The sequence below is a fragment of the Myxocyprinus asiaticus genome, chromosome 30 (genome assembly GCF_019703515.2).
Source record: "Myxocyprinus asiaticus isolate MX2 ecotype Aquarium Trade chromosome 30, UBuf_Myxa_2, whole genome shotgun sequence".
NCBI classification, from domain to species: domain Eukaryota; kingdom Metazoa; phylum Chordata; class Actinopteri; order Cypriniformes; family Catostomidae; genus Myxocyprinus; species Myxocyprinus asiaticus.
Genome location: NC_059373.1, coordinates 11,214,611 through 11,226,890, shown reverse-complemented (window position 1 = coordinate 11,226,890; position 12,280 = coordinate 11,214,611). Strand labels below are relative to the sequence as shown.

The window sequence follows — 12,280 nt, the reverse complement described above, 5'->3', positions numbered from 1 at the left end:
TAAATAAAATATTCAAGATCTGGTCGTAAATTCCTTCTTAATATTTGGCTGAAGAACAAATATGACCTTACACCCTCAACTAACAAACAGGTTTTGATTAGCTTTACTTTGAAAACAAAACAAAAGTGTAGGGTTATTGTTTATGAAAACTGAGAAAGAATATTTAGATCTGCAAAAATCTGTATCCAGGTTAGGGGAGTAACGAAATACATATAACGGGATTACGTATTTAAAATACAAAATATAAGTAACTGTATTCCACTACAGTTACAATTTAAATCATTGGTAATTAGAATACAGTTACATTCAAAAATAATTTATTACTGAAGAGATTACTTTGCATTTTATTGTCATTTGTTTCATTTAATATTTAGTCCTTTCAGATGGAAAACATTTTTAAATATAAATGATGTGATCCAAAGTGCATTTGAACAGCGGTGAAACATTTTCTTATGATGTGTTACATTCATACGAGCAGACAGAGAAGTAAGTTAGAAGTAAGTTTGGAGCAGAAGAAATAGAAATAAACCTTGTGTAAATGGCCAGCTTTACGCTAAGCTAAAATGCTATTTCTAGCCATTTTACATGCACATGTTACCAGGCACGATCATATTTTTTTATCAAGAAAATTCAAGTTGGATCATAATTTATTTTTTTCTAGTAAGACCTTTGATATTAGGGCAAAAATCATATTCTTGATTATAATTTTTGTATTGTTTTCCTGTAAAAATATCAAAAAATCTTTAAAACAAGATCAATTAGATTTGTCTTGTTTTAGAAACAACATTGCATAAGATATTTAGTTATTTTTTTGAGAATGTATTTTTAACATGTGTATTTTGTCTTACTGTACTGCCAGAGTTTTTAGAGTCAAAACAAGTGAAAAAATCTACCAGTGCTGAAGAAGTAATCCAAAGTATTTAGAATACATTACTGACTTTGAGTAATCTAACAGAATACATTACAAATTACATTTTACAGCATGTATTCTGTAATCTGTAGTGGAATACATTTCAAAAGTAACCCTCCCAACCCTGTCTGTATCTCTGTCAATATCAACACACATAAGAAAACAATGACAATCTAATGAAGAACTGTCTTTTTACACAAAATAAATGTAGCCTAAAATGGAAAAAGAGCATTATGTCTGTTTTTTCATTCAGTGAGGGCAAAATTCCTTCCTTATCCTGCACACATTCATTTATACACGAGCCAGATACTTGTGCAGATAATAATCATTAGAAATGGTGAACAAACTAATTTGATGATGTTCAGGATTGTGAATGCTGACACACATCTGTATGTAGAACTAAACTCTGTCATGTTATATAGACAAGTTTAATGACAATTCACATCATATTTTTACGAGCACTACAGAAAAGAATGGAAAATAAAAAGCAAAATTTCTTATGTATTTTCTTTGAAGGTTCAGTTTTCATTATCATTTTGCCTCTTGTAAAAAATGTTGTGCATATGAGCTGACATCACTTCTGTAACAGCTTTTTTTTTTTTTTGTCTGTAGTTTTGACTGCACCCAGCAGCTAAACAATTTGCATGAATACATTTGAGTGAATAAAACGCGATAAAATGTGCTCACCCAAAAGTTGCTGGTTCATGTTTTGGAGAAGAGTGAAACTGAACTAAGTCCAGACAAGCTTAAACACGCGTGTTGCTCCGGAACTGGACCATGGATAGTTTGACGAGCGCCGATGCTGTTGCACGTGTTGAGTGTTGTTAAACTCACCGCTGAGTTTTGCTCAGAGTGCGTTCAGATGTTTACCACGATTTTATCTAAATCATTGGGAAGGTCAGATAAAAGTGATTGGCGGGCCGCATCAAATCAATGACTTACATTGAATAAAGACATTACATCGTACCAGGAGACTCTGAGAAGTGGTGGTACGCAAGAAAAACTGCAGGAACTCTGTAGGCTAAAATAGAGAAGTGCAGGTACTGCGTACTGCTGCGTACGCCCCACTTCAAGCACTGGTTACATCGGATGAAGAATTTATTGATTTCTCTTTTTAATTGTGCACATATACATATTAAATAAAAAAATATGAAGAAAACAAATGAAGCATATTATAAAAATATGAAGAAATAATAGGGGTGGCACTTGGGGAGGTTCATGTGAGCACCCAAGTGACAGCAGTACATTCAGTGTTCAGTCTTATTATGGGAGGTTTTTGTACAGCGTTTTTTCACTGTGTGAATACTGGACCTACTATAATACCCCATACAGTAATAATCTCCTGCATCCTCTGGCTGAACTCCTCTTATGGTCAGTGTAAAATGAGGCTCAGATCCACTTCCACTGAAGCGATCTGGAACTCCAGACTCCAAGTTACTTCCACGATAGATCAGGAGTTTAGGAGCTTCTTCAGGTTTAAACAGATACCAGCTCATGTCATTACCCACTCCATTAGTCCCTGTACAACTAATAGTGACAGATTCTTCTGCTTTAGCAGACAGAGATTCAGGAGACTGGACCTCTTGATGAGAGTCTGAGAGAGGGTTTAAAGAAGAATAAAGTAGGTTTTAAATTGGAATAAATACTCAATATTACAGATATTAAAGGAACAAGATTGCTATTATTAAAGATGAAGAGAATAAAATAATAACAAACAAAAAAATGTGATCCAAGAGATTGATCAAATTAAGAATGCTCCAGATTGTCCCACCTTCAGTAAAGAGCGCCAGTATCCCAACTAGCAGAATCCATGACATGCTCATTGTGCTTCTTAACAGTGACTCTGAAAAGACTGAACACAAATACATCAGCACAAGAGCTTTAATGTGTTTAGAGTAGTATGCAAAACATTCTCTGTGCAAGTGTGCCACCTGCCAAAAAACATCAGTGTTTACAGAATTTGCATGGCCTTTTGGTATGTTAAAAGATATACAGAATAAAATGAACAACTCATTAAACAATTAAACCAGCTGTCAATTTCTGCGTCTATTTCACATTTAATGCAAAACAACATGACAGTGACCTGCTCGAGATTGAGACACTTGTCAAAGTTTATTGGTTATGTAGCCTATTTTTGGTGTTGCAAGATTCAAGATTCATTATCATCAGCATGATTCTTCAGGATTACCATAATGATAATTTAAAAATAAAGTAACTGCAAATATTACAAAAACAGTCTAGAAGAAAAAAATATCCTGTTGCTTCATCTAATTTTATTTGATTTAGTGTTGTTTGCTGTTCTGTTGAGGATTTATGGGTTTGATGTTGGTCCATTTGAAAATTTCATTTACAAAACCAAATCATTTATAAATATCTGCCTTAACAGTGGAGATTGTTGCTGTAATAAATCTGTTATGTAGCTACTGGTTTATAAGATTTGGTTAGTGATTTATTTTTATTTATTTATTTTTTTCAGTTTGGCACTTTATATTTATAACATATATACATTAGCAATTTCTGCAGAAATTTGGACAGTACTGAAAATTCACATGTTTATATATATATATCTGTTTATGTGTGCGTTTTGGAAAAATCAGTGAGCTGAGAAATGCTCTTCAAATCTGCAGTGAGTCAGAACTGAGGAGGGTAGTTTATTGAAAGAGGTTTTTGTACAATGCTTTTACACTGTGTGAACACCCAGTCTGGGTTCTTAGGATCTGCCTTATTATATTCACTCTGACAGTAATAAACTCCTGAATCTTCAGGTTGGACTCCACTGATGGTCAGTTTGAAGTCAATCTGGTTTCCACTCTCACTGCCACTGAATCTAGAGGAAACTCCTGAAGCTGCCTTTGATGTGTAATAGATCAAGAGTTTAGGAATTTCTCCAGGAATCTGGTGGTACCAGGACATACAATATTTTTTGCTCTCAGGTGAATCCCAGCAATTAACTCTTGGTGTGTGGTTACATTCAATAGTAACAGTTTGACCAGACTGCACTGTCTGATCTCCAGACTGAGTCACAACCTGACCCACAGAACCTGTACAGAGAAAATGAACAGAAAATATAGTCAACTTTAGACTGGCATTGAGTTTTTTCAAGTGTAAAGCCTCTCTGAAATTAAAACTTGAATTTGAAACATTTTGAGATCTCAAATGTGTAATATGTCATAGATCACTTATCAAAACCAAATCTGATGTTAAAAATGTTGAACATTCTTTACCTTGATTGCAGCAGAGTGCCCAAATGATGAAAAACATCATTGTTGTGACTCTGGAGTTTGTTTTCAGTTTAGTTAAAACAGTTTAGTTAAGTGATTAACTCAGAGGGCTATAAACACTCCCAAAGCATTGAAGCATGTGCAGCTATGCAAATGTCTTCAGCATGGAAATGTTCTTCCTGAGTACAACAGGTCATGTAGAACTGAGAAGTGAGGGTAACACTGAATAAAACATTTAACACAAAAACAAGCAAAACTATATGTATGTTACATTATGGATTTGCACTTGTGTTTAGAACAAAATAAATATTATACGGTATAACAGGATCATTTGAGATTTGTGCAGAGTGCAGTTATGTAATTATAATCAATGTTTACTCTGAGAGAGGTGTTTTATTATGTAAATGTCCATCCTGCATTTAAAAAAAAAACCTAAAAATGTGCTTCCTGTGGTAACATCTATACATACATTAATTTGTTTTACTCATTATGTATTACAACTGAATCAACCTGACTAATGAAGTTCTAAACATAAGTTCATCAAGGCCTGCTAATCATTTTCTAAAGACATACAAGCAGCCACCTTACTCACACCGGTGACGATTCTTCCAGCATCCCTCCTCCTCCCCATTTCCACCTTTATAATGCCTATACCAATTATCATTTCAGAATTGTCGATTTCAACAAGTCAGATAGTCCAGGAGGAGCCCAGTCCTTATTGCACTCTATATTAACTATATTAACATGTGAACTCGTGAACTGTATAGATGCTTAAGGTAACAACTGCATGTTGCCACCTTTTAGAGTGTGGACAAATGTGTAATGCTGAATTCATATTTTGATTGCTTCCAAAAACATACACATCTCAATGATATTTAAGCATAGTTTTCACAGTTTGAGTAATGCTAATAGTAATAATCTCCTACAGCTTCACTCTTGATTTCATGTATGGTCAGTGAATGAAATCTAAACTGACTTCCTCTGAACTCATCTAGAAATCCTGAAGCAGCTCGTGTCATCATCAAGGTCCCAGTACAGCTACAGAGGCAAAAATTCAATGTTTTGGCCTCAGTCCCTGATGTTTTGAAATCCTAGAGACGCCCCTGCACTGAGGAATATAATAGTTTTCCATAATTAAAGCTGTGGATTACATATAAAATGAACACATGAACAAAAATGTTACAGGAGGAGGATTGAATTGAAATGGACATAAAACTAATAGTTGAGTTGGACTGTAATTATGTTAATTAAGGGCACAAACTCTATCTCTCCCCAAAACTTGATTTTTTGTTTTTGTTTTTGTTTTTTTTGCTCTCCTTTGAGCACCTGTTGTAGGTCTCAGCTGTATCAGAGGATCCTCTGACCAAGGGAGGTTTTTGTACGTCACTTTTTCACTGTGTGTTCGCTGCTTTGCCACTGATCTCATGGCAACTCAAACAGTAATAATCGCCTGCATCTTCAAGCTCAACATCACTGATGGTCAGTGTGAAATCAAGACCATTTCCTTGTCCACTTCCACTAAATCTGGATGAAATTCCAGACTCTCTCTCATTTGTATAATACACCAAGAGTCTTGGAACCTCTACAGGCTTTTGACTGTACCATGATACATAATAACGGCCTTTAGAGACTTTGCCTTGTTCATTTTTGTAAACCACAACATTAACTTTACAGTCATTAGAAACTGTTTTGCCAAGCTGGACTGATTTAACTGCAGGTTGTGTCACAACAACCTCCCCTATACAGCCTGTAGAAATAGAGAGAGTGATAGCAGCACAGCATAATACAACATATCAGTTAATTTCTGAAATGTAATAATAAAAGTCACGTGTAAACTTGTATGTGACCTTTACCTTGCATGTTGTAGAGTGTCTAAATGATAAAAGAGATCAAAGACATATTGACGGGATCTGTTGTCATAAAGAGAAACACAATGAAGAGTTAAACTCACAGACCTATAAACATTTTCAGAGCACTGAGGCATGTGCTGCCTATGCAAAGCATCATGGAAAGATTTTACTAAAGCGAAAACGGTTTAATTGCTGTGCATGTGAAATGTGTTCCTTAATGTTGATTTTGGATCCAGTAGGGTGCAGAAAAACACTATGCATTTTGTTATCCTTGTTCTCAACGTCATTTTGGCTCTCTGGTACAATCAAACCTATCTGGAATGAGAATTAATCTCTGTGATGGACTTTGGGAAACAACTGTGTTTTGGAATTGGAAGCAGGGCTGCAACTGCAATATACATTGAGGGGGACAAGTCCCCTCCAATAATCAGATATGGCAAAAATGTACTTTTAATCACTCATTTACTCACCCTTATATTGTTCAAAACTCATATGCTGTTACTTTTTCTTGGAACATAAAAATAGATATTTTAAGCAGCTCTAGTCCATAGAATAACAGTTTATGAGCAGGAGTTGTCAAACTTCATAAAGGACAAATACTATAAATCATTATTAAAGGTTCAGTATAAAAGCATCATAACAGTAGTCCATTTGACTTGTGCACTTTATTCCAAGCTTTTTGGGGACATAGAAAAGCTTAGTGTTGTATGGACTACTTTTATGATATTTTAATGATGTTTCTCTCTCTCTTTGGACCTTGACAGCAGTTGTCAATATGAAGTGTTTTTGTGTGTAAAAGAGCATCGTTAGGATTCTTGAAGAAAAGATTGAAACAATGATGGACAACTTCAGGGCAATAAATCATTTTGTGTATTTTCTTTTTGCAAGCCAGCTGATGTCATGTCATTTTACAGATACATCAATGATGAAAAGAAATTCAAATTATATTCATCTTTTCTTTGATACAGCACAAAAAGTAAGAAAAATGACTGAAACAGGCAAATTGCTAGCAATGCAGACACAGTGTTTGTCTTGTGCTGTGTGAACTTAAAAAAGCATATCATTTAAAACCAAAAATTATACATATTAAAAAAAACCTTTAATGCATAAAATGTAAAAGGAAGAATTTAAATGATATATGTGGCTACTTTTTGCTTGTAATTTACTAATTCAGTGTCTACAACTTGAGTTAGATTCACTAAAGACTTTTTAAAATAAGATTGAAAATATGATATATTAAATCAATAATTAGACTACAGAAACTTGAAAACTAATTTGTTGCTGTGTAGATGTATTCTTAATTTTTATCATCACTTAGAAAGTTATGACATGGCATTTATACTGCTTGCAAAGGAGCAAAATTAGGTGACATTAGTGCATAGGGGTTTTTTATACAGACATTGGATGTGTTTGTATCACTGTGATGAACTTCTGGTGGAGGTACCCGACTCTCTGTTGGAAGTAAGTCAAACGCTCTCTGTTTTAAAAATAAAACATTAATAATTGAGTTAAATAAAAAAAAAAAAAAAAAAAAAGAGTTTTGTCAAAAGATTAGAGATGAACAATTTTTATACTGAAAAATGCAAATAAAAATATGAAATTCAGAAGTTGTCTTCTGGTGTGACATAACCAAATCATGAATGATTGTCTCTCCTTAAATTCAAAAATTCTGAATTAGAGAATTAGTAATTTAATGATAAAATATTTAAATGCAGTTTTATCATTTTATATATACATTAGTTCCATTGTAATCCATTTGAGATATAAAAGTGAATGGTAACACTTTTAAATAAGGTTGTATTTGTTAACATTAATATACTTCATTAGTTAACATGATCTAACAATGAACAATACTTTTTCAGCACTCCTGATTTTAGTTAATTTCAGCATATACTACATAAAAAGAAATGTTGTATGTGTTAACATAGTTAATGCATTATGAACTAACATGAAGTAACAACGAACAGTTTTATCTTTATAAATTAACATTAAAAAAGATGAAAAAATGCTGCAAAATGTATTGTTCATTATTAGTTCATGATAATGCATTTACTTATGTTAACAAACAAAACCTTATTGCAAATGTTGCCAAGTTAATTTTTAAATGAGAAAGTTCAACTTTCCGTCATTCACTCTTGGTCAGCCAAAATGCAGCTAATAAATGTATTAAATATGAAATAATTCTATAAAATCTGAATAAATTGTTGTAATCTTATATATCAGAATATTCCTAAATGTAAATATAAAAATGATTTTAAACTTAGTAATATTGTAATAACTTATATCTTGAGATAAATGCTCTTTTACAGGCTGTTGCACTCAGATCTGCTTGATTAACTGTAAATCTCTTAAAGGGAAGTGAAAGACACGCAAATGACTGAAATACAATTTTTTGAGGGGACTGAAATTTCAAAGTTTCCATCTCTTTCTCTCTAGCTGACACTCTGCCCACTCTAACGGTCCTGCCGCCCTCCAGAGATGAGTTGAAGCAGGGTAAAGCTACAGTCATGTGCGCGGGCAGTAAGGGATTCCCCTCTGACTGGCAGCTGAGCTGGAAGGTGGATACTAGCAGCAGGAACTCTGGTGTGAATGTGAGTCCAGGTGTGCTGCAGAAGGATGGACTGTACAGCTGGAGCAGCAGTCTGACTCTCACTGAGAGTGAGTGGAGCAGAGCAAACACCATCAGCTGTGAGGCCACTCAGAGATCCCAGAATCCAGTCACCAAAATCCTGAACACACAAGAGTGTGATGTGGAGTGACAACACACACACAGATATGCATACAGTTTATTGATAAGCATACATACACTCCTTTATTCACACAGACATACACATAGATCTTAATGTTTTCTTTATGCTTTTGTTTTAATACAAATCACAGATAATTCATACGATCACAGTCGATGTTTTAACACTATTTTTTATTTTTTTACATTTATTTTTTGAATTATTAACAGTGTTTATCTGATTTTTATTGTGGTTTGATGGTATTGTGATTATAATTATACCATATTTGTTAAATGTTTTTTATGAAATTAGCTTTTTGTTTGATTTCCGAAGCTTTTTAAAAAATTGTATTTTGATTTCCTGAGTTTACAGGTGTAACCTGCTCAAGAAAAGTCTCAAAGTCTCAAAACACAAAGCGGTTGAATTATTGTAAAATGCAAAAATCTAGATTTGTTTTGCATCTTCAGTTTATTTTTTCCATTCACATTTATTCTACCATTCTCTTGAAAAATGCTCTCTTACAGTAAGGTGACTTGTAAGAATGTGCATGTATCTGTGTTGTGTCAATACATCAGCAGGCTGCTAATGCAAAATAAAAATACAAATCGTGTAGCGAGAATACAAATACTAGGGGAAGATGGAGGAAGAAGCCCCTGGGGTAAGATGACTTGCTAAAATTACACTATGGGGAAAGATGCCCCACTCAGGATTGGGGCAGAAGGCCCCCAGTGGCATTGTTTCTGGTGTAATTATTATTTAATTTAATAATTATATTTTAATCATCTTTACTGTTCACTATAACCTGCACGTGAATTTAATCTAAATGAATAGAAATATATTCCTTCAATTAAAAATATGAGCATCTAAATATTTATATACTCACAGGCCTGTACAATATATAATTCGCAGAATGAGTTTACATTTCAGATGAATCTGTTTGGATGGATTCTGTTATTTGATTTGTCTGTTATCATTCAGTTGTTCAATTATTCTACTTAGTTGTGAATTATTCACATACATTATTAAAACATTTTTTTTTTTAGTATTTTACATTAATAGACACACACACACACACACACACACAAAAATCCATTATTAATGATTGATATCACATATATTTTACACATTCCATTAAAATTGGATGACACCTAAGACAGGTTTACCCTGTGGGGCTTCTTGTCCCGGGTGTGGGGTTATCTTACCCCAGTAGATTGGTTAGACGGCACCTTTTCGTAATTTTAAATTTTGTACTATGACAGCTAAATTAACAAATGTTTTTCTTCCCATGATAATTTATTGGATGATGCATCATCACTCTGTACATGCTAAACTTATACAGTATCTAAATATATTACAGTTTAAAAGTAAATGCCCATTGTTCAGTTCTTAAGGGGGTCTCTTCCCCCATTTTCCCCTATTAATGCTATTACTAGAAAATGAGAATTGGTAGCCTTTAATAAGTATTTTTTTTTATTATTCACTGTATGTCCATTGCAGACATTCTGAAATGTATGATACCGGAGTCATGTTCTTTTGTTGTTGTTTCCCTTGCATGATAACACAGTTCTTTGATTTTATTATCTGAACCAGTTAAATAAATTGTGATATTTCCTCACACTTTGTGTGAATGTAATGTAAAATTAGTTTGAGTGCAGTTAAATGTAACATGAGTTGGCTAAAGGCTAAAGCAGGGATTGAATACTGCAGGTATAACGGTTCTTTTTGTGATTAGGAAAGTTGAATGTGTTCAAATATTTTACAGTGATAGGTTTTTGTATGCTGCTTTTTCACTGTGTGAACACAGATGATGTCAAGAAATGTTCACTCTGACAGTAATACACTCACGAATCTTCAGGTTGGACTCCACTGATGGTCAGTTTGAAGTCAATGTGGTTTCCACTTTCACTGCCATTGAATCTAGAGGAAACTCCTGAAACTCTCTCTGATGTGTAATAGATCAAGAGTTTGGGAGCTTCTCCAGGAATCTGGTGGTACCAGGACATACAATACAGAGTGGTATTGGTTTTAGCACAGTACACCGCTGGTGTGTTTACACTGAACAGTGACAGTTTGACCAGGCTGCACTGTTTGAGCATCAGATTGAGTCAAAATCTGCCCCACAGACACTGAAGAAAGAGAAACATTGAATCATTAATTTGATACTGATGAGGACACACTCACACATGTACAGTATAAATAGAAGTAAACGCTGTACATGCTTTCATGAATTATGTATACACAATATTTAAATTCTATCACAGTTAGATAAAGTGATACGACATGATCATTTAGGTCAAGTAATATATGTTCCACTAATAAAGGGCTTGTACATGCATGGGGTCCTAATACAACTTATTTTATATATTTATGAAGGCAGTATTATTTAAAATCCTCATGTTGAAAAGATATAGATGTTAGACTATACAGTATATGATTAATCTATTGCGCATTTATTAAGTTTTAAACAAAGATTGTTTTAATCAGCACACATTTGAAGTTTTCTCTAAATCAGTTAATGACTATTTTTACTGTATGTAGGGCCGTCAGTTACAAAATCTGAAAGTCACAGGTCTATAAGCACTTTGAGAGCACTGAAGCATGCAGTTCCAATGCAAAGTGTCTTTACAATGTAAATGTTCTTTCAGAAAACCAGAACATCTGGTAATCTGGCCAAGAATTATTTTTTTATTTATTATTGTTTTGGATGGCTTCAAAACTTAAACTCACAAATGATATTGAACAATTTGGAGGCAGTGTCCAGCAGTGTCTCCAGTTGATAATATAATAATAGTTATGACACACAAATACAGTAGAGAACCATATATGTCATTTGCACTGTCATTCTATTAAAAATAAACACCACTACTGATCAGATTGAAATCAATGTTACCTCCAGCTTTAGTGCAACAGAATGGTATACACTTTACATCAGTTTATTACATTCCCTTGTAAAGTGGTGAGTTTGGAATATTTGTTTGTAAAACCCCTAATATTTCAATGAAAAACCAGGCTCATCCTACAGGGGTCATCAACCTTTTTGACATGGAGTGCCATATTTTATTTTCCTGGTCAATGGCTGTGCCGACGCCCCACTCCCCACCCAAAAAACAAACAAACAAAAAAACAACAACAAAAAACAATAAACATGTGCATGTATGTGATTTTCCGAAGTCTGAGTACACTTTATTCGCACCTCGCACCTGCATTCCAATCTTGAAGTTATCCTTCCTCATGATCACGCTGTGTGATCAGCTGAATGGGAGGCAAAACACTATTAAAAGTGTGACGAGACTCGTGCTGCACGTGCAATCCAATCGCGCATCACTTGCCGATCAAATTTAGCCTTTTTCGGTTATGGCACCTGCAAAATCCTAAAACTTTATTTCCAGGTTTAATTTATATTTTGAATAGAGTCAGTTTTTGAACACCACGATGTGGGTTTGTTTTCTCTTTTAATGTAATTTTGAGTGTGACTATGGTTTAAGGAGGGTGTACCTGTATGCTGGATTGGAAATCTCAAGGATTAATAGTGGTGTTTTCCTAATTACATCACGTGTTGTTCTGAAAGCAAAA

The 12,280-nt window shown here is 34.0% G+C and overlaps 3 gene segments (V, D, J or C); 1 reads left to right on the top strand and 2 right to left on the bottom strand.

Moving 5' to 3' along the window:
- Positions 1–529: 529 nt before the first annotated feature.
- Positions 530–2,787, bottom strand: LOC127421418 (immunoglobulin kappa variable 1-27-like). The segment is given in 2 exon segments: positions 530–2,504; positions 2,682–2,787. Coding segments are annotated over 2 exon segments (444 nt in total).
- Positions 2,788–3,372: 585 nt separating this feature from the next.
- On the bottom strand, positions 3,373–4,251 carry LOC127421417 (Ig kappa chain V region 3381-like). The segment is given in 2 exon segments: positions 3,373–3,951; positions 4,135–4,251. Coding segments are annotated over 2 exon segments (450 nt in total).
- A 3,157-nt stretch (positions 4,252–7,408) lies between these two features.
- LOC127421634 (immunoglobulin kappa constant-like) lies at positions 7,409–11,554 on the top strand (the record flags this gene model as incomplete). The annotated part of the segment is given in 2 exon segments: positions 7,409–7,442; positions 8,418–11,554. Coding segments are annotated over 2 exon segments (357 nt in total), but the record flags the coding sequence as incomplete, so codon positions are not given.
- Between the last annotated feature and the right edge of the window lie 726 nt (positions 11,555–12,280).